The sequence below is a fragment of the Lipophrys pholis genome (genome assembly GCF_963383615.2).
Source record: "Lipophrys pholis genome assembly, chromosome: 21".
In the NCBI taxonomy this organism is placed as follows: Eukaryota; Metazoa; Chordata; class Actinopteri; order Blenniiformes; family Blenniidae; genus Lipophrys; species Lipophrys pholis.
In genome coordinates, this window is record NC_137649.1 from 22,238,509 (window position 1) to 22,259,221 (window position 20,713).

General features: G+C 47.3%; 1 protein-coding gene across 2 annotated transcripts; it reads right to left on the reverse strand.

Moving 5' to 3' along the window:
* Positions 1-507: 507 nt before the first annotated feature.
* On the reverse strand, positions 508-15,135 carry fzd3a (frizzled class receptor 3a). 2 transcript variants are annotated; one of them, XM_080491483.1, is made up of 8 exons: positions 15,010-15,135; positions 5,613-5,809; positions 4,334-4,796; positions 3,963-4,262; positions 3,619-3,870; positions 1,841-1,989; positions 849-1,106; positions 508-773 (listed from the first exon to the last, which is right to left on the reverse strand). In XM_080491483.1, the coding sequence occupies exons 1-8, from the start codon at positions 15,094-15,096 to the stop codon at positions 512-514; spliced, it is 1,968 nt and encodes a 655-aa protein (XP_080347609.1). In that variant the 5' UTR covers positions 15,097-15,135; the 3' UTR covers positions 508-511. The 2 variants fall into 2 exon arrangements, with proteins under 2 accessions (XP_080347609.1, XP_080347608.1); XM_080491482.1 differs by having other exon boundaries at positions 849-1,271.
* Positions 15,136-20,713: the final 5,578 nt, after the last annotated feature.

The window sequence follows — 20,713 nt, forward strand, 5'->3', positions numbered from 1 at the left end:
AGCTCGGTGCCGCCTGCTGCGTCTCTCTGCGTTGTGTCCATAAGGCGGGAGCTTCAGCCCTTTGATTCACAGGAGGAACTTCCAGGCCTCGTTTGCACGACCGAGTGAAAACGAAACCACGTAGTTAGGCCATCGGGCCACTAGAGGGAGTGTCAAAGTTCCACCTTCAGTGACTCGGAGCACCGTAGTCGTTTAACTGAGCCTCGGAAACAAAAAACTCTTTGGCTGATCAGACGTCCGGTACATGAAGGAAATCTGTCCCGTTATCGTTTCTTCTGAACGTTAGTCGACAGTTTGTTGTTCTGTGGCAGAACTTTTTGAACCTTGACGTTTTTAGCTTCCCGGCAGAACTCATGATGGAAAGTCTTCAGTTTGTTTGATCAGACGGTGGAATAAAAAAAAAAAAAAGGGAATGTTCCGGACGCCGTGGCGTCGGGGGTCTGGAGTAGTTCGGGGTCTATCGGGAGCGAAGCCGAGCCGTTAAAGGCGAAGCTCTCCGGTGGCGTGGTCGTCAGGCGGCGGCTCCTCCTCCGTCCTCCTCCAGCACACGGTGGATCCCGTTCCCGTTCCCGTGTCCGCCGCCACCGCCGCCGCTCAGGTCCCTGAAGCTGCCGTGTCTGGACGCAGAGTCCAGCCGCTGCGTGGAGCCGTGGCGCGATGGGCCGTCCAGCCGGGCGCTGCTGCAGTGTCGGGACGGCGTGTGGTCGTGGAGGCGGGGCAGACTGCCGTACGCCAGCCGCTCGTCCGCGGCCCGGAAGCTGGAGGCGGTGTACCTGATGGAGAGAGGAGGAGTGAGGACACTTCCTGTGCAGTGAGGTCAAGCGTGCGGCGGCGGCGGTTTCCCTCACCGGCCGTCCCGGGAGCGGTGCAGGCTGCCGTGGTAGCTGCTCGTCTTGGAGCGGGCGCTGCGCAGCGAGCCGGCGTGGCTGCTGCCGCCGCTCAGCGGCTCGTCCAGCATGGCGAGGTGGGTGGAGGAGGCGTGCGTGGACGTGCCCTGCGTGGACGTGCCGCGCGATTTCCTCACGATGGGCACGTTGGGGTCGCGCAGCAGCAGCTGGGTGAAGTCCGGCTCCTGCAGCACCTGGCGGCTCCCGGTCACCATCCCGCTGCGGGGAGGAGGAGGAGGAGGAGGAGGGGAGGAGGAAGAGGAGGAGGGCAGTGTGGGCAGGGACAGGCGCAGGAGGGAGGGGAGGGAGAGGGGGAAGGTGGCGGGGTGGTAGAAGAGGATGGAGGAGTGTGTGGAGCAGGCGGTGGGAGAGGGGGTTAATGCTCTGAGTTTGGAGGGGAGGGGGGTGAGCGCAGAGAGGGGTGTGTGTTCACCGACGAGCTGCACCAAACACACACACACACACACACACACACACACTGCACGACACTGCAGAGCGAGCACACAGACTTCAATGTGTTTCAATTATCTCTTCCTCCTCATCGGTATTTATATATGTGTGGCCTCCAGGGGGCGACGCAGCACTTTGAACACAGTAGAAACTATAAACACTGAAGCGTTTCAGCTTTTCTAGACGTGGCGACGAGTGTGAAGTAAAGAACCCGACAGACGGGTTTCAGGTGCAGCCCCGGGCCCCGTTTCCACGACGATGTTTCACGAGTAGGCGCCGTTTGTTTCTGTGATAAACCACAAACTGCTAATGCTGATCGGCAGCAGCATTTCCTTCATCTATATGGAGACTGAGCCTTCTCACCGTTTTGTGGTTTTCCCCCTTGAAATGGTTGGCGTGTAAACGAGCCCCCGGAGTGCGCCGCCCCTGTGACGTGTGTTGGAAGTGCGCCGCCCCTGTATTGTGTGTTGCGAGTCGGCGTTCAGTCTGGAGGAGATACGTACTCTTTCCGTCTCTTCCCGTGGAAGAAGCTGGCCCACTCGAAGCACGTCTTCTTGCTGGCCACCCAGAACACGGAGGGGATTCCCACGACCAACATCATCAGGTACTTGAGGAGGAAGAGGACCAGGTCTGGACGGCTGGAGGTCCCCACCTGAAGGACACACACACACATAAAAATCATTGTACTGTAATTTCCTGACGATGGATCAACGACGGAGCTCAGCAGGTCGGAGTTACGTGATGCACCTGAACGCATCATCCATGTATCGGTGGCTTGAAGCTCCTTAACCCATAAAAAAACATAAATGAACTTTGTTTAAGCTGCAGGGTTCAAAGCCTGTGGGGAAACGGTAGAAGATGACTGGCTTCAATGTGGGTTCATTAAAATGTTTCTGACGTTTGATATTTGGAAGTTGGTGACGGTCATGTGACCTTCCTGGAAGACGGCGGACAAACTACAACTGAAGACGATTGAAGCGTCCGGGACGACTCGGTGCTGCTGATGCCTCATTACGAGTGTTCCGGGCACGCAGACCCCCCACCCCCCCACTCAGAGATACACTCCTCCAGCCTGAGGGCGAGGCAGTAGAATGACACTGCGACTGAAGTGCTCGTTACACCGAGGATGTTAGTGAGCATCAACCTCCGATCGACGGATGGAGTTTAATGAAGCGGAGGACTGGGAACAGCCTCGCTCTCGTCTTCCTGGACTGAGCCACTCAGGAGGGGGGAGGGGGGAGGGGCGAGGGGGGGCTTTTAAGATAAATATATCTCAGCCATGTATTGATGCATTATGTGTGTTTTGTTGTGGCAGAGCTCAGCTCATGTTGGGATGTACTGGAACTGTGATGCTGAGCAGCTTGACTCCAATGACCCCCGTCCCACACACACACACACACACACACACACACACACACACACACACACACACACACACACACACACACACACACACACACACACACACACACACACACAGGATTACTGCTCTCTTACACAATGCTGTGTTTACGTGAAAGATTAAAAGCGGCACAATACGTCTCTTCTCTTCCAGCAGCTGAAGCTTCTCAGTTTTTGTGCATCAGGAGGAAACATTCCAGTCGACGGCTGAAACCTCCGCAGATTGAACTTTTGATTTTGAAACGGTCGTATTGTTTCTTTTTCCAACTTAAATTAAAGAAATTAAGAAAAAAAGCAATTCAGTTTCAACGTGATCTCATCTTAATATACTTAATCTTCATTTGATCAAGTCGTCACAGTATTTTAAGTGTTAAAATCAAGACCGTAATCTGATATTTGCTCTGGATTGTGGAAAACAATGAAGATTAATAAACTAGAGCTACACTCGGTAGAGCGCAGGACTTCGCCATGGCCACATTCGTTTGAGGAACTGAGTTGGCATCACTGGCATGATAGCCATTAGCTCATATCGATGCTAACAAGGTAGGTCAGGTAGCTCATCACTGTGAAACACTGAGCAGGAAGCGTCTCCATGGCAACAGACGTTGATCTCCTCCAAGAGGTGCCTCTCTCATCCGCTTTGTATGGAACTTTTTTTTCCAGCAGGTTTCTGGGATTTATTCGGAAACGGTTCGTCATTAACGCCCCAGAATCTCATCGATTGGTCCTTGGATGACGACAAATCATCCCTGAAGATTTCATCCAATTCGGGTTGATAGTTTTTGCGAAAAGTTGGTAAAATACATACATACAAATCAATAAATAAAATACAAGCAGACGGAAACGTAACCTTCTGGTTTGGAGAACATGTTAGTCTGACCTGGTAGGGGCAGGGGATGTGGTAGTCACGGCAACGCTCCTGGACCCAGCTGGTCTCCCAGGCGGCCCTGTAGCTGTTCTCGTACAGGTAGCAGGCCAACACGGTGAGCAGCGGCACCAGGTAGAGTACGGAGAACACGCCGATCCGGATCATGAACTTCACCAGCTTCTCCTGGTTCTCCTTCTCCAGCGGGATCTCCATGCGGACTCGGTTCAGGGCGGCGATGCCCGCCAGCAACAGGGCCACGCCCACCTGAGACGATGGGAGAAAGAGGACGTTAGAATGACGCCGGAGCTTCGCGGAGGGAAATCGGACCTGAGCGCGAAGGACCCCCGACTCCTCACCACCACGTCCAGCCCGAGCGGCGCCAGCAGGAACCAGCGCAGTGCCGTCAGGTTGTAGAGGCCCACGAAGCACACGCCGCTCACGCTGTCGCCCTCGATCTTGTTCATGGCGAGCAGGGCGACGGTGAGGACGCCCGGCACGCCCCAGGCACAGGCGTGGAACAGGAGGGCCTTCTTCTCTATGGCCTCGCTGCCCCACTTGGGGACGGCGGCCAGGAACCAGGTGATGGTGAGGATGACCCACCAGACGCTGCCCGCCATGGTGAAGAAGTAGAGCACCATGAAGAGCAGCGTACAGGCCTGGGAGACGGAGGGGAGGGGTTACTATCCACGCTTCACACTGCGCGAGTTACAGAGAGGTGAAATCAGACCTTGTTGTGAGATCCCTGAGTCACGGTCGACGCCCTGAACCTCCCCGGAGCGGCGGCGTTGCAGGAGACGCGGTCCTCCAGCAGGAAACCCAGGAAGAAGACCAGCGACACCATCATGTAGCACACGGCGTAGAAGATGATGGGCCGCTCCGGGTACCGGAACCGCGACACGTCGATAAGGAAGGTGAGGAAGGTGAAGAGTGTGGCCGACAGGCACACGATGGACACCACGCCGATGAAGTAGCGGGTGAAGGCGAGCTCCTGGCGGGTGAAGAACATGTTGGGGCACGGCGGCGAGCAGTCCCGCACGCCCATGAAGGAGTAGCCCAGCTCCGGCTCCATCTTCAGCTCGCGGGGGCACCAGAAGCCATAGTCCCTCTGGACGGGGGCCGGAGAGTCGGTGGAGTCGGAGCCGGACAGAAGGTCGACCGGGCGGGGGTAGGGCTCGTCACAGTCCGGGAACCTGGGTGGGGGGGGGGGGTTACATCATGTAAAAACGTTCACAGCTTAAAGACGCATCCTGCAGACAGTCGATCCAAGTATCCATAATAACGATATCTATGTTCTCTCCTGTTTGCTGCTCCATCCTGAACACTGAATAATATGTTGTTCTAACTTCTTCTGGAGTGATTTTATACTTGAATATTCTAAAGTATTGGTATCAGATTGGTACCGGTGATACTGGCCTGATATTTACTGGGCATCGGATCGATACCAAATCACACACCACCGGACAGCAGGACATGAAATGTGTCCAACACCTTCTCTAAGCTTTTACTGTAACTATTGAGGGTACCTGAATATACACCCACCAAATAAAAAAAGGTCAGAGTTTCGTGATGCACCTGAACGCATCACCAGCATGAAGCTCGTTAACCCGTAAAAATCTATAAATTAGCCGCATCATTGTTTAAGCCGCAAGTGTGAGATAAAAGTCGCGGCTTATAGTCCAGAAATGACGGTGCTTTTATGACTCTCTAGTGTGCGGCAAGTTTAACTTGTTTAACTCGTTTAAACAACGTTTTTAACGTGAAAACAGAAAACCTTTGTAGCTTTTCGGGTGCTCGAAGTTGAAAACCTTTGTGAAATGCTGCTACGCATGCGCACCGCGGTCGTAGTAAATAGTTCCGAGATAGACGACAACAATGACGGCCTCCAGAATGTCGTGACTCCCAGTAAACAGCACCCTCTACTGGCCCCACGTGAAAACTACATCGCTCTCAGCGTCTCTTGCGGTTTTGTTTTTCTATGATTCCTCCTCCCTCCTGGTGCCACCGACCTGCTGCAGTCCATCTCCTCCGGCCAGCTGACTCCAAACATCTCCATCAGCTTGTAGCAGTCGCTCTTCGTCTGCAGGCAGAGGCGGCGGCACGGCAGCGTCATGCGGCCGTACTCGCTGCACACCGGGGCGTAGAGGGCGCACAGGAACATGCGCAGGTCTGGAGAGCACTGCAGGTTGACCATGGGGTGGAAGGGCTGCACACACACACACACACACACACACACACACACACACACACACACACACACACACACACACACACACACACACACACACACACACACACACACACACACACACACACACACACACACACACACACACACACACACACACACACACACACACACACACACACACACACACACACACACACACACACACATTTTATTCAACAATGGGGAGAATAAAAACCCAGTGAAGTCCCGGGCGGAGAGTTACTGTGTGAAACAAAGAGAGCAGTGGAGCATGTTCTGACATCTTCTGGAGATGAGTCCATAAAAACAACTCTGGCCTCTTTCCTAATAATCCCCTCCACCCCAATCGACCCCCCCCACAACTCCTCCAGCTTCATTCTCTCTCCAAACTTACACTCCCCACACACACACACACACACTGCTGCTGACAGGGCCTTTGTGCTCCATGGACGGCCATGCTGTGGCTGACTGACACACACACACACACACACACACACACACACACACACACACACACACACACACTTGTGCACAAGGGAAAAGCACCGACGGAAGTAAATTATTGAGACGCTCATGCACACGCGCACACACACACGAAAAGAAAAGCTCCTGCGCACATAAACTCTGCCAAGAAGTCCAGGAGACGTCCGAGCAACACGCTGTTCATGTGGGTGGAAAGGTGTGTGTGTGCGTGCGTGCGTGCGTGCGTGCGTGCGTGCGTGCGTGCGTGCGTGCGTGCGTGCGTGCGTGTGTTACAGAAGACGTTCAACCACACCCGAGTCTCTCACACACACACCCTCCCCCAATATGTAAAGACAACAAGTCTGACAGACAGGAACAGGGAAGGGGGTGGTGGAGGGGGTGGAGGGGGTGGAGGTGCGGGTGGAGGGGGGGTGGATATGAAGCAGGAGAAGGAGTCACTGAAGGAAGAAAAGAACCACGAACAGTTTGTCTGATGATTTAAAGTCTTCACCTCCTGAACAATAAACATTCTGTTTCTGTTGTTTGACGACACGAAAATCTTTAAAAATCCAAACAGGATCATTTTTAGATTTCGGTGCAATCAGATGTAAAATGTTTCTGGCGTCGCCCCTCCGGCCGCCGCGTGCAGAAAGGATTACAGTGGCGGTTAACGGTTACTCTCATCATTCTTTCAGGAGGACGGACGAGACGCCGTTCAGTTTAGGTGACTTCCTGTCACAACCGAGACCCGTCAGGCGCCGGATGGCGTGATTCCCTGCACCGACGCACTCATCATCGTTTCATTTAGCGGCACGATGACACGGGCGGCGGTCACGTCACGCCGCGAGTCAGAGCCTGTTACTGCAGATCAGCGCCGGTGTGGCTGTTCCAGTCTGAGCTGCAACATCAGTCACTTCTCACGACACAGATATACAGATGGAGGAGTGCCGTACTACATGCCAGTGAATATATTTCCTTGCATATAAATTATATATATACATGTATAGTTAAAGTATTTTCTGTATGGGATATGTAATAGAATTCTTTTGGCTTTTGTGACAGAATAAATGTATCAGTATCAGATTATACTTTCTTATATTTATTCTATATTACATATTATTTAAAAAAGAAGTGCTTTTTTATACCTTCTCATCAGATAATTTTTTTAATATATCAGTTCTAACATGTTTAAATGAATTGATTATTAAATAAGTGGATAACGAAAATTATATATTATTTATGGAGACTTAATAAGTCTGATTATATTGCTCTGCTGTGATTGTTCGCTTTGTGTGGTGAAATATATTTGGTTCTTTTTGCACCGATTAAGAACCTTCCTGCAGGTGGAGAGCCCACGGGAAGGTGGCGCCCGGCGTGGGACATGAACCCTCTACCTTGAGATTGTGAGTCTCATGCTCTACCTACTGAGCTCGCCGAAGGTTAGTTTTTTTTTTAGCCTCCGAATTTAATTTTTCCTTCGACGGCCCGAATACTCTTCCGTAGAGACGTGTTAGTACGTGAATATCAATATCAAAGTTTCGACAGGTTTTTTTTTTGTTCTAACTGAGCATTTTATTTAGACTTCATAACATTATGACGTATTCTGTCACTGCGTACGCTTCGTGAAAACTCCACAAAAATAATTCGATGTGGTAAAAATAATTAAATTAAATAAAAAAGTCAATGCAGACGAACAAAAACGATTGTGAAAACGAGGTAGTAGTCAATATCTGGGAATAGTGTAAAAGAGCATGTGAGAACACAGTGTGTGTGTGTGTGTGTGTGTGTGTGTGTGTGTGTGTGTGTGTGTGTGTGTGTGTGTGTGTGTGTGTGTGTGTGCAGAAAGAAAAGAGATGATTCAGCTCTCAGACTATTCAGTTACATGTGAGGGAAACTGGAGTCCGCTGCTCTCCGGAGAATAAGCGAGAGAGAGAAGAAAAAAACTCCTGCTCTCTTCACTGGCGGGAGAAAAGGTGCTGCTGAAGCTCCGCCCCCTCCGGACGTCCTCCCGTCACGAGCGAAGCATTCAGACATGATCTGATGCAGTTAAAGTGACCTCGCCTCGTCACTCCTGTGGTTGTGATTCCCGCAGGCGACCGATGTGCTCCAGAGCGCCAAGGCTCCTGCAGGCTACGAGCCATAAACTAAAGAGAGGAAAAAAAAAAAAACACTCTTCTTCCAACATTCATCCTTCCTTTATTCACCGGCCTTCCCATTTTTCTATTTTTACACCCACCCATACATCTCCTTCCTCCACCCCTCCTCCACCTCTTCAGCATCTCCACTCAGCCATTTTCTGACAGGGAGCCCGGACAGCGTCTCTCTCACACTCACACTCACACACACACTCACACTCACACTCACACTCACACTCACACTCACACTCACACTCACACTCACACTCACACTCACACTCACACTCACACTCACACTCACACTCTCACACACACACACACACACACACACACACACACACACACACACACACACACACACACACACACACACACAGCAGTCCAAACAGCTGCTGAACCTCTGGTTCGTCCACAGAGCCACCATGTGAGGTGAACTCACTGCCTTCCACGGCTCTGAGGACGAGGAGGACGAGGAAGAGGACGAGGAGGACGAGGAGGAGGAAGAGGTATGCTAATGTCATCTCAGCCTCCATCCCGCTGCTGCAGCATTACGTATTCATGAGAGTCTGTTAGGGGACTTTTGATCTCAGAGAGATGGAATTATATGCAATCTCACACACACAGCGTGACGTGTCAATCAGGCCTCCAGAAATGCATTCTGGGAGATTGAAAGGCGGCCGGCCGACCGGCTACAAGCTCATAAACACAGTTTTTTTTCACTTATTTGCTCCAACAAATATCCTCAACGTGTCTCAGTCGTGCTGCAGGAGAGATATTTCCTGCTTCACTGAGGAACCAAACGACAGCGTCCAAAGCAGGAAGAGCGTCTCCATTTAGACTGATTCTCTGAAAAAACAATAAAAACTCAAAATATGAAGAAATGCCGACGTTATGACAAACATCAGACCAGAGACGGAGCAAACTGCACGAAACACCGAAGCACACAAACGCAATCCAAGTTCACTTTGAATGGAAACGACCCAATTAAAGATGAGCAGATTTATCTTAGGCGATAAATAACTGACCGCTCGTTACGATTAAAAAGTCTTGTTTGATTTCTGAACTCCAGTAAGATGGAGGACACGCTGACATCCGGCGCCGAGTCAATCAGGCCACACACCATAAACTTTGTGTAGAAAATTAAATCAAATGAAATGAAAAAAAAATTAATTAATAAATACAATAAAAAAAATTAATTGAAATAAAAAAAATAACAAAAAACTAAACAAAACAAAACAAAACAAAACAAAAAAAATAATAATAATTTTATAATAATAAAATAAAATAAAAAAAACTATTACATTGTGTGTTTTTGTACTGATGCGTCATTGAAAGACCATTCTGACTCCAGCCTAAACACCATAAATATAAATAAATCTACGTTCACCTTACAGACGGTTTCAGGCTTGTTTTCATGAGACTGACAGATTTAACACACTAAAAGCAGATTAAATCAATAAATAAATAAATAAAATAAAGCAATCCATATTTAATAGTTTTAAGAAGCTCAGCGTGAACACACACTCGTTGGCTTCTCGTGGGGTTTTGACATATTTCTGCATATTTTGGTCTTTCTGATCTTGAAAGACGAAGCTGCTGGAGAAGCCGGGGAAACAGCCGTGACCTCAGATTCACCCCCGTGTGCTTCCCAGATCAACCAGCGCCGTCGGTTTCAACCAGATGAAGATCGTGGCGATATGAATTATTGACGACGGACATCCGGGCACACGCCTCACGCCAAAAATCACCGGGTTAGAACGGAGGCTGTGACTCAGCTGCTACGATGCTCGCCGTGGCTCGCCGCCACCAGCTCGCCTGAGAAATACCTCCCGGTCACTCCCCCCTCACCCCCCTCACCCTCCTCACCCCGGGTCTGCCCCCTCTTTCCCCCGCCTTTATCCCCTTTCTCCTCCACTGCCACTCCAATTCTCTAAATTTCCAAGCTCAGCGCCATGGTGACGGATGATGCATCACCAGGAGGAGGAGGAGGAGGAGGAAGAGGAGGGAGAAGCGCTGGGGTTCGAGGAGGGTCAGGGTGCAGGGCGGAGGGGACCACCTCCGGGGAGGCAAGAAAGCCTCTCTGCTCCCTTTGTTAACGGCACAATTGGGACCGTTTCCCGGGCAACGGGTGAGCCTCGCACAGGGGGGGAGGGGGGAGGACAAAGGAGGTGTTGGGGACAAGGGGGGAGGAGGAGGAGAGGAGGGGGGGGGGGGGGGGGGGGGGTAGAGGGATGGGTCAAACGATTCAGCCGTGTCATTCGTCGTTAAGAAAGTGTTTGGAAAAAACACACACACACACACACACACACACACACACACACACACACACACACACACACACACACACACACACACACACACACACACACACACACACACACACACACACACAGGAGCAGCCACTTGCTCTCTCGATGTGCTTCTTATTCACTCCACAGCCAATAAACACGGTGTTGGACATTAAATAAAACAAGAGGCTCTTTTATAGGCCGGGTCACGCTGGCTAGGATTTATCAGACCATGTTGTGTCTCCGTGTGTGTGAGTGTGTGTGTGTGTGTGTGTGCGTGTGTGTGTGTTTAGCTGAGATACGTCTTCACTAGCTTGCACAATAAGCACATTACCAACATACTTTCTGAGCCACTGCAGCATGCTGCTGCATCAGAGGCCCACGTCAGCTTTTTTCACAGAACATAACACACCTAACACACACCTAACACACACCTAACACACACACACACACACACACACACACACACACACACACACACACACACACACACACACACACACACACACACACACACACACACACACACACACACCTCTCCTTTACAGTCCCTTTCACAGAGATGGGCGGGTTATTCAACACAGCAGCTGTAACTGGACACAGTTTATCTGGACGTGTTGTAAACCCGAGACGAGGGGCCGAGTTAACGAGCTGAAAGGCAGGAGGAAGAGGAAGAGGAAGAGGGACCGAGAAGATGAAAAAATAAAACAGGCCGTCCGGCGGGCGACGTGTCCCCCGGCGGCTCGGCGCTCGGTTTGTTTGACCGTCATCCTGAAAGACGTGATTTCCCTCACAGATCAATCTCTCGTTGCCACTGGAAATGGTTTCCAGACTTCATGGAAACAAAAGCACTTTATCAGACCTAATGGAATTAACATCCTCAGTTGGCTCTGACCCTCTGTCCCCCATCGCCCCCCCCCCCCCCCCCCCCCCCCGTCCCCCTCCTCCGAGCCTGTCTGCTCCACATATGATAAACGTACCACACCAGATACAAAGACTCCAACACCTTCCATGTTCTCACTTTCAATTCGAGCACGACAGCGGCTGCGTCATACAAACACGCCAGAAATCACAGCAAATAACAATTATACCTCAAAATGTTGCACTCAAGTCTAATCAAAACATCTGTCCTTCCATCATCCATTTAATATATCAGATATTTCTACACTCGTCACATAAGACGAGTCTGAAGTGATACGGATACTTCTTTATTGTAATGATTCAGAAGTTAAAATAATTCACTTTATTTCTATACGTAATTAGTAGAGTTAAATTATGTGAACATTTTTTTGAGTTTGTTGAGATGTATTAATACCAAAGTTTCAACATGTTTTTTTTGTTCTGAGCTTTTTATTTACACTTCACAACATTACTATGTACGCTTCGTGAAAACTCCATGAAAATGATCAGATGAGGTAAAAACACTTCGATATTTTACCGTGTTTCTTTGCTCCTTTTCTGCAATTTGTCCGTTTAATAAGAAAACCTGACTGGAAGACAGAACTCAAAGAAAATGTTAATTAGTGAAGCGGCTCCTTTCAAAATAAGAGTTTCTATACTGTCCTCCATGACGGAGTTATGAACTCACACCCGCTGCTCCGCGCGGCGAGGACGCTTCACCACCATTCAGTCCATTTCTGGCGATGAAGCCACGCCGCTTTACATTCCTCTGGTGACCGTGGTGTGAACTCAGCTCCTAAACGAAGGGATTTCGTCTCTTTTCGCGCCGCCATTCAAATCCTCCACGCTCCGGCTTATCCTAAAGGTTTCTGTGCCACACTGTCATTGTGGCGCAGAAATAGCCCGATCCCCGAGCCCCGAGGCCGCCGGCCCACTTCAGCTGAGGGGTCATCCGGCGGTCAGTGACGACCGACTGAGTGAGGATGAGCAACGGAACGGAAAAAATACTAAATTCACCTGTGAAGGACTGCCCGTGAAAGGACAAAAATACAACTACATTTAATATTTAGCTGCAGCTGTGTGAGTCCAGTGTATTAGTGAGTCTTTACACTCCAATTTCAACGTCATTAAACGGTAGTTTTACCACGTTTATAGGTTTATAACAATATTAGGACAAATTGTCCCCCTCTTCCAAACAGCTAAGACCTTGAAAAAGCCTCGAGGAGAAAGACATGAAAAGAAGAAATCTAAAAAGCCCACTTCAGTGGGGGGGGGGGTTCAGACACAAACAGGCCGAAAACGGCAGGCGTTGGTCCTCGTCCAAGTCCCAGCTTCTCCACGGTGCGGGGCATTCATCATCATTAACATGGCTATTCACCGGACCTAATTCTCTTTAAGATCAACTGTCAATTCTCATTTGGCTGCCGGCGACGTCTTACGGGCTTTGAATTCTCCCATGAGCTGGATCTGGGGCGAAGTTATCGGGGGGAGCCGAACGGAGGAGCGCTTCCAAACCGTTTGGGCTTCCGTCCGCGGTCTCCAGTGCTTAAGAGAGACTTAATTGTGAGCCCGTGACCAATGGAAGTGAACACCGTCCCGGACGGGAGCGCCTCTCTCTGTTCGCAGCGACATGCATGCTGAGATGAACCGTAAAAAAAAAAAAAAAAAAAAAAAAAGACGGACATACACATGTGAAACTGCTCGGTTGAGTTTGGGGGGGGGCAGCTGCGATGCTCCCAGGTTACATAACCCTGGATGTTGGAGGCGCTCCCTCCTTGACGGGGTCACAGATGGCGGGCGGATGCTGTACATGGCTGAGCGAGGAGGGGCGGGACGGGGACGGGGTCGCTGGGCGGCAGTGAGCAAATAGGAACATGATCTGGAGAATGTACAGATAAATATAGAAGGATTGGGTGGTGGTGGTGGTGGTGGTGGTGGGGGTGTTCACGGCTCAGCCGGTCGGATGTTTTGGTGCAGTTTGTCCAGTAATTGCTGGATAGGTCGAGCTGCACTGAGGCTCAGCGTCCGTATAAAACATGGGATTAAGTTAACGAGGCGATGCATCTGCTCCGTGATTGTGTTTAAATGCACAAACAATCCAAAGAGGATAACAATGGTCCCACGCTGTGGCTGGGTAATGTATAGATTATGCAAAACAACGAAATGAGGACTGAAGTGGACTAAACCGTCGTCTGAAAACCGACCCAGGATACCAAAAGGACGTCGCCTCAAACAACCGGTGAAAAAACCTGTTATGTAAACTAGCCTTGTTGCACAACAGCTGAAGAGTTCGTACTCGCTAGTAAATCACTCTGAGGGTGACATGCCCTGGTGAACGGGTGGCATTAAAAGAAAAAATTCAATTAAAAAAATGCCCTTTTTTGTGTTTAATGTTTTGGTAATATGCTCGGAATCCCCGCGGCCGGCGGAGGCACACTGAAGTTTCACCAACTCGGCAGATTACCGACTCCAGATGAACACATGACTGACTGTCGGTTTCACTGCAACGTAACTTGTTAAAAGGACATTTTTCCACAAAAGATAATAGAAACAGGAAGTAAGAGGGAAGTGCAGGTTACAGGACAGACCGGAAATTAAATACTAATGAAACCTTTTAGTGTGAAATTCAGTGAAAAGTCCAAAAAAACTTCTCCTGTCACTGTTGCATTATGGGTGTTTTTCCAAAATGACGGCGTGGCTTTGAGGCAGCGTCATCGATATCTCAGCTCGGGTCTCAGTGTCGATTTGTGTCGTGACTCTTAAATAATTTGTTAAAAAAAAATAAAAAATCAATGTTTTCATAAATTCAAACTTACCCCAAAATATATATTTTTTAAATATTTATAATTAATGCATGAAAAATTACAAATTAAAAAAAATGCCTTGAGCAAAATATGGCTGATTTCATCCGCCAAGGACGTAATCAAATCATCGGCGTAGATTTGTTTGTTTGCTTGTTTGTCTCTGTCTTTGTTTGGAGGACGTCAGAAATCGCCGATCGCTCATGTTTAATATCAAAACAAAAGCAATCAGAGATTTACGATTTCCGCCAAAATGTTTCAGGATCTAAAAGTAAAGGGATCTTCCATAGTCTGAAATCTACCCGTGGTGAAAATTATGACAAAATCCGAGCAGTGGTTTTGTCGTAATCTTGCTAACAGACAGACGGACGAACAAGCAAACACAGGCGAAGGATCTTATGACGTCCTCGGCGTAAGTATAGTTTTATAAAGTGGAATCTTATCTAAGACACTAAACGCTGCGACGCCAGCGCCAGCGTCTGCAGGAAGCCGCTGAAGCTCTGACATCAGAGAGTGATGGTCTAAATCTCGCGGTCTAAAGGTCGGAGGTGTCTGAGTGGGAGGAGAGACTGGGATCGGGGGACTGGTGAAGGTGTGTTTCGGACGTTTACCTCCATGGCGAGCGCGGCCGTCTGCTGGTCGTAGTGGTTGAGCACGTTGGGCATGAAGGTGGCGTTGTACGGCAGCCCCTGGCACATGCGCAGGGTGATGGGCTCGCAGGTGAACAGGCTGTGGCTCCCGGCCGCCGCGTCCATGGGGATCGCCACGCAGGCCGTCAGCATGGACACGGAAAACACCCACAGCGGCTCCATGGCTGCTCGGGACGCAGCTGACAGGAGCGAGGGGGGGTGGGGGTGGGGGTGGGGGTTGGGGCGGGGGCTACGGCGAGGGAGCGAGCTCCGGACGCATCGGCCTCGTTCAGAAAGGAGATCCGCTCGGCTCTGATGGACTGTCTGCTCGTCTCGTCCTCCTCGGGATATCACGGAGCTCCAGCACGGCCATGGCTGCTGAAGCTGGATGCATCCATCACAGGGGGGGAGGACGGGGCGTGGGGTGGGGGGGCGGGTTTCCTGCGAGTCAACCAGCGAGTCACAGGACCGCCATCGCCGGGGGAGGCTGCGGTCCTTCAGGATGCTCCACACAAAGACAGATCTGCAATAAAAAAACCAAACGTTCAGCCGCCCTTATCAGGTGATTCACACCTTCACAGTTGGAGCTTCGAGAGCAAATCAGGTGGAAATACTCCCAGTGGATCGGATCCAAGTATTTATTCAGCTCATCTCTTTTTTACAGCAGGTCAAACTAGTTTGTCACTGAACTAATCCCGCAGCGGGACTGAGAGTTTGAACAATAACGCACACTGAACTTCTACAGCAGCGAGAAAATAACATTTATTTTCACAACAGGATGAAAACACCTGCATCGGCTGAGGCGGCCAAAACACCTGGACGTTGGCGTCACTGCGATAACACTTACGATGGGGTCTGTTAAAACCTCTACTTTCACATTTGTTCTTACAATCATCAGTGTTCTCCCTCCCGTTGTTCTCTGTCGTATTTCCATTTCAAATTGTGTAAATTTGAACGTACAGGCCATGAAAACCTACTGCATCAGCCTTTTATAGTGTTTTAACACGTTAATGACCTCGTGTCCACAACAATTCATGAAATAGGACAGACAGAAACTAGAACCACTTATTCACAGCAGTTTGGCACTAAAATCATCACAGCTGGAGTTTTTTTGATCGCCGGATGAACTTCAATCAATAAACAATGTATATGGATTTGTTCTTACAAATAACAGTGCTCTTTCTCTTTTTGGATCCGAGACACACCGCATGGTGTTTTTGTTCCCGATTCAGAAGCAGACGAGTCGTTTTTTTTTTTTTATACGTATTTTAACCGAATGTTTGTTTTCTGACCTCTGGCCTGTCGCCACCACCTTGAAATGAAGAGTAAAATGCAATATGTTTTGTGTATCTTTCAGGGAACTTAGCATTTAATTGTAGTTTTGTACGTTGTGATTGCTGATATAAAAAAATGATTATAAACCTGTATTGTAGTCGAAATTATTGGTGATTTTAATTGACATGTGACTGAATAAAGAAAAATACATCACATTCACACGTAGTGAATTACTAATTTATGACACTTCCACACAAAATGTATCAGCACAGAGAAGGTGGGTGAATTATAACGATAGGAAATAGAATAAATTATAATAAAGTGATGGTAAAGGATATATAGAGAAGAAACAATTCATATTTACAGTTTTTTTCAGGACGTCATTGAATGCACCTTCCCAGCATTCGGAGGTTATTATCAATAAATCAATCAATAAATTACAGTAACGTGTTTTATACCAGAGGGCTCGACTGGATTCTACTCACTAAGCCAGAGTGTTTTAACCTCCAGCTGTTTTCAGGCGGTTTAACTTTAATTGTGGATAATGCGACATCGTTGCGGCGGTTAGCCTACCTGCCTCTCCGTTACCGGGCGGCTCCTCCCGGCCGGAGCTTCATGAATTAACCGAGCCGCTTCTCGTTCCCGAGCCGATTAATACCCCCTGTTTTTTGATTTTTTTTCCTGCCCCACGGAGGGCAAATCTTCCAGTTTTATCACGTCTAAAAGCGCCGGACGGACAAAAGGTGACGGTTCGTGCATCCTGACCGGGGGAGCGCCCGCAGCCACACCGGCGCACCGAGCCGGGCGGGCGGCTCCGGGAGCGGCTCGGTCAGCGCTTCGCCCCGCCCGTGCGTGAGAACCCGAGGGGTTAAATTCAACTTTACCTGAAAGCATCGGCGGCGGCGGCGGCGGAGGGGCTTCACGTGCTGCCGGGGGTCTGCGCCGCTCCGCGAGTTTTAACAATGAGTGAGTGTCCCTCTTCTTCTTCCTCCTCCTCCTCCTCCTCCTCTTCCTCCTCCTGCTGCTGCTGCTCTCCTCCTGTCCTCTTCCTCCTCCTCCTCCCCCTCACGCCCTCTTCTCTCCCTCCGCTCACTCACGGAATCAAGCGTACCATGTTTCAAACACAACTTCCGGTCCGGACTGTCACATTAAAACGATATTGTTTCATTCTTCTTCTTCTTCTTCTTCTTCTTCTTCTTCTTCTTCTTCTTCTTCTTCTTCTTCTTCTTCTTCTTCTTCTTCTTCTTCTAAAATGTATTCAAGAATCAGAACAATTGGCGAATAGAACAAAGAAAGACAATTCACAGACTTATATATATATATATATATATATATATTTTTTTTTTTTTATTATTTTATTTTTTTTATTTTTTTTTTTTAAGCCACTTCTGTTATGGAAGATCTGTCTTGTGACATTTCAAAAAAGAAAGAAAGAAAGGTCTGGTTTGCTTTCAATTAAAAAAAATAAATTCAACCAACTTTCTGAATAGCGGTGTTCACAAATCTATATTACAAGAGGAGCTCCAGACCACATTATGAATATAAACAAAAACAGATAAATAAGTAAAACCAACAAGGGGATTGCTTCGTGGGCTGCCTTCAGTGTCCCATTAAGATTAAATACCTGATGCAAAGCAGTTAATTATTTCTGCAGAACCAGGCTGTATGTTTTAACCCCTGATGGAGACGATCTGAAGAACTTCAGTTAGAAAATGATTCACAGATTTGTCCAATTTCTAATCATCAAAAGCGTTATTCACCTACATTGGGTCCCATAATAAAACTTGAAATAACTTCCTTCACACATCCAGCCAGAGGACCGTGTATGTTCTTCTTTTGACAAAAATTAATTCTAATAAATGTATTAGCTGTGAAACTGGCGAGTGTTCGATGACTTTTATAACACATTTCATATTACTTAAAGGTGGAACAGGAAGGACATATATGAGTTGATGTTTTTAATTTTGAAGTTCTCAATTAGTGTTAACCTTTAGGATTTATTCATTAATTAATCGAGAAACATTTCCCTGAATTATTACAATTAAATGAATTAACGAAGAATTGAGTTGTGTAAGAGTGTGCTTGGTTACGCTCTCTCTCTCTCTCTCTCTCTCACTCACACACACACACACACACACACACACACACACACACACACACACGCCTCAATTTTGCGCTATTATTCCGAAACCAAAATTAGTTGTATTTCCGGTTACGTTGTGTGACATTGACGTCACTTGTCGCGGGTCTTTCTTCACAGCAGGTTGTTCTGTCCTCGATGCGCGCGGCCGCTCATCCGTGCACGAGCCCTAATGGGGAGCGCACACGTGTTTTCAGGGTGTGCAGCTGCTGTTTGGAGCCCAAAACACTAAAGTACCAGATCAGTTTGGATTAAAGTCAATAATCTAACATATAAAGATCAACATTATTCTTCAGATTAAAGATGTACAAAGTGGGAAATGAAGTAATGACATGTGGATTCTATTATATATTGTTATTTACATTTCTATCCAGTTAAGAAATGCAAAAAGTTTGATAAATTGGACACTTAAGTTGCATCATAACATCCTGTTTTCACATGCGATACACTATTTAATGCTACAGTGCTACAATAATAATTATTACTCATCAAAAGTACTGTAATTATTATTTAAATAACTGTGTTTTGACCTGAAGGAATGTCGAACACTTTCAGTGCAGAGGATTAATCGCAATTTAGCTTGATAAAGGTACAACTTGAAGGTGCAACGTTCAATAAATGACCTCAAACGATCAGTCGGATGAGAAACAAAACACTCCTGAAGTCATTTCAAAGACAACTTTACCACGCTTTGCTGGAAAATCTTCAAAAATCAGAAAACCTGCACCAGAACCGTCTTGCAGTGCCAACTTTCACCACCAGATGGTACGTTGAGTCGATCCAAGAAGTTGCATATTTAACACAACAGCGGTGAAAAAGGTTTTATTTATTTTGAACATGAATGAAAACAATACAAACATATATCCAGTAATATAATGTAAAACACTTAATATGCTCAAAAACGAGTGAGAGAAAGTTTGAACCCTTAACGCTGAACATTTTAAATAAATATAGAATATTAAATGATCATATCTTTATATCATATATTGTTGATTTGTCAGTCTGATGTATAATAGCAACGATAATAATAATAATCCATGGTCTATCATGTTATATGTATTGTAAGTTATTCATACATGGACTCTATCAAATATAAAATAAATGTAAATATAAAGTATATTAAAAAAATTGAAAAATAATATGACCAATATATATATACATATAATATAATAGTGTTCTCATGTTGATATTTCCTCTGATGTTTTTGTTTTCTTTCTTCCACATGCGTCACCTGTTCCACAGTTTTCCTATTTAATACATTCTTCATCTTTGCATCGTTGTAAATAGTAAATACACGGTCAGCATGTGTGTCCACAGTACCTGCAGTGTCACCACACATATTCCTCTGGATTAGTCACTAAACTCCCCACACAGACCAAACTCCTCCTGCAGGCTGCTTCAGTCTCCCCCCCCCGGGGGGGTGGGTGGGGGGACGAGCCGAGACGCCGTCGCCGTGGAGACCAGTAAACTCTGCACCAGGGAAGTGGAAAGACGGAGGAGTGGGAGTGCAGACACGGAGGCCTAACGCGGCAGAAAGTGAACTTTAGAAGGAGGATTTCTGTCTTCAGCTGGAGGATTGATGGTGAGTTCCAAAACCTGAACGGCTCTCCTGCGGGCTGGAGGATCTTCCTCAACGTTTTCCATCCGTGCGTCATGTTGGCTGCGTGTATATAAGTCAGATAGATTAGAATACCAGGCTCTGGACAAAACTGTCCAAAAATCTGTTTTTATGCAGAAATCTCTTCATTCCTGCACAAAAATACCAAATATTTCCTCATTTTAATGACTTTTCAAATGCTACTTTGATTACGTTTATATTAAAAAAAGGCACAAAGAAGAGTTATTTGATGTCTTACGAGTGTAGTAAGTAATTAAAATCTAAATTTACACCAAAATCATCCTGACTATAATCCATCAATGGTTACAATAACTAATCCTCGTGTTTTACGTGTCATAAGTAGTGCCACCAAGTCACAGAAAATGTTAAAACGCCTGAAAATGTAAGGATTGGGTGAGATTTCTCCTGAAGAGTTAAAGTTTTGATTCAATTCTTTTTTTCAAATTGAATTTTTTTGAAAAACAGAATTAACAGATTTCTCACTTTTAGTGAATAAAACAAAAGAACAAAACTGAAAAATAAGGAGAATATCTGTGATAAAGGATGGTGTGCTGTATCATATTTTAGGATCACAGATATTCATTAAATAATTAATGCGAATGCTGTGAAGAATATATTAAAAAAAAAAAAAAAATGTGTTGTTTCCAGCCAGG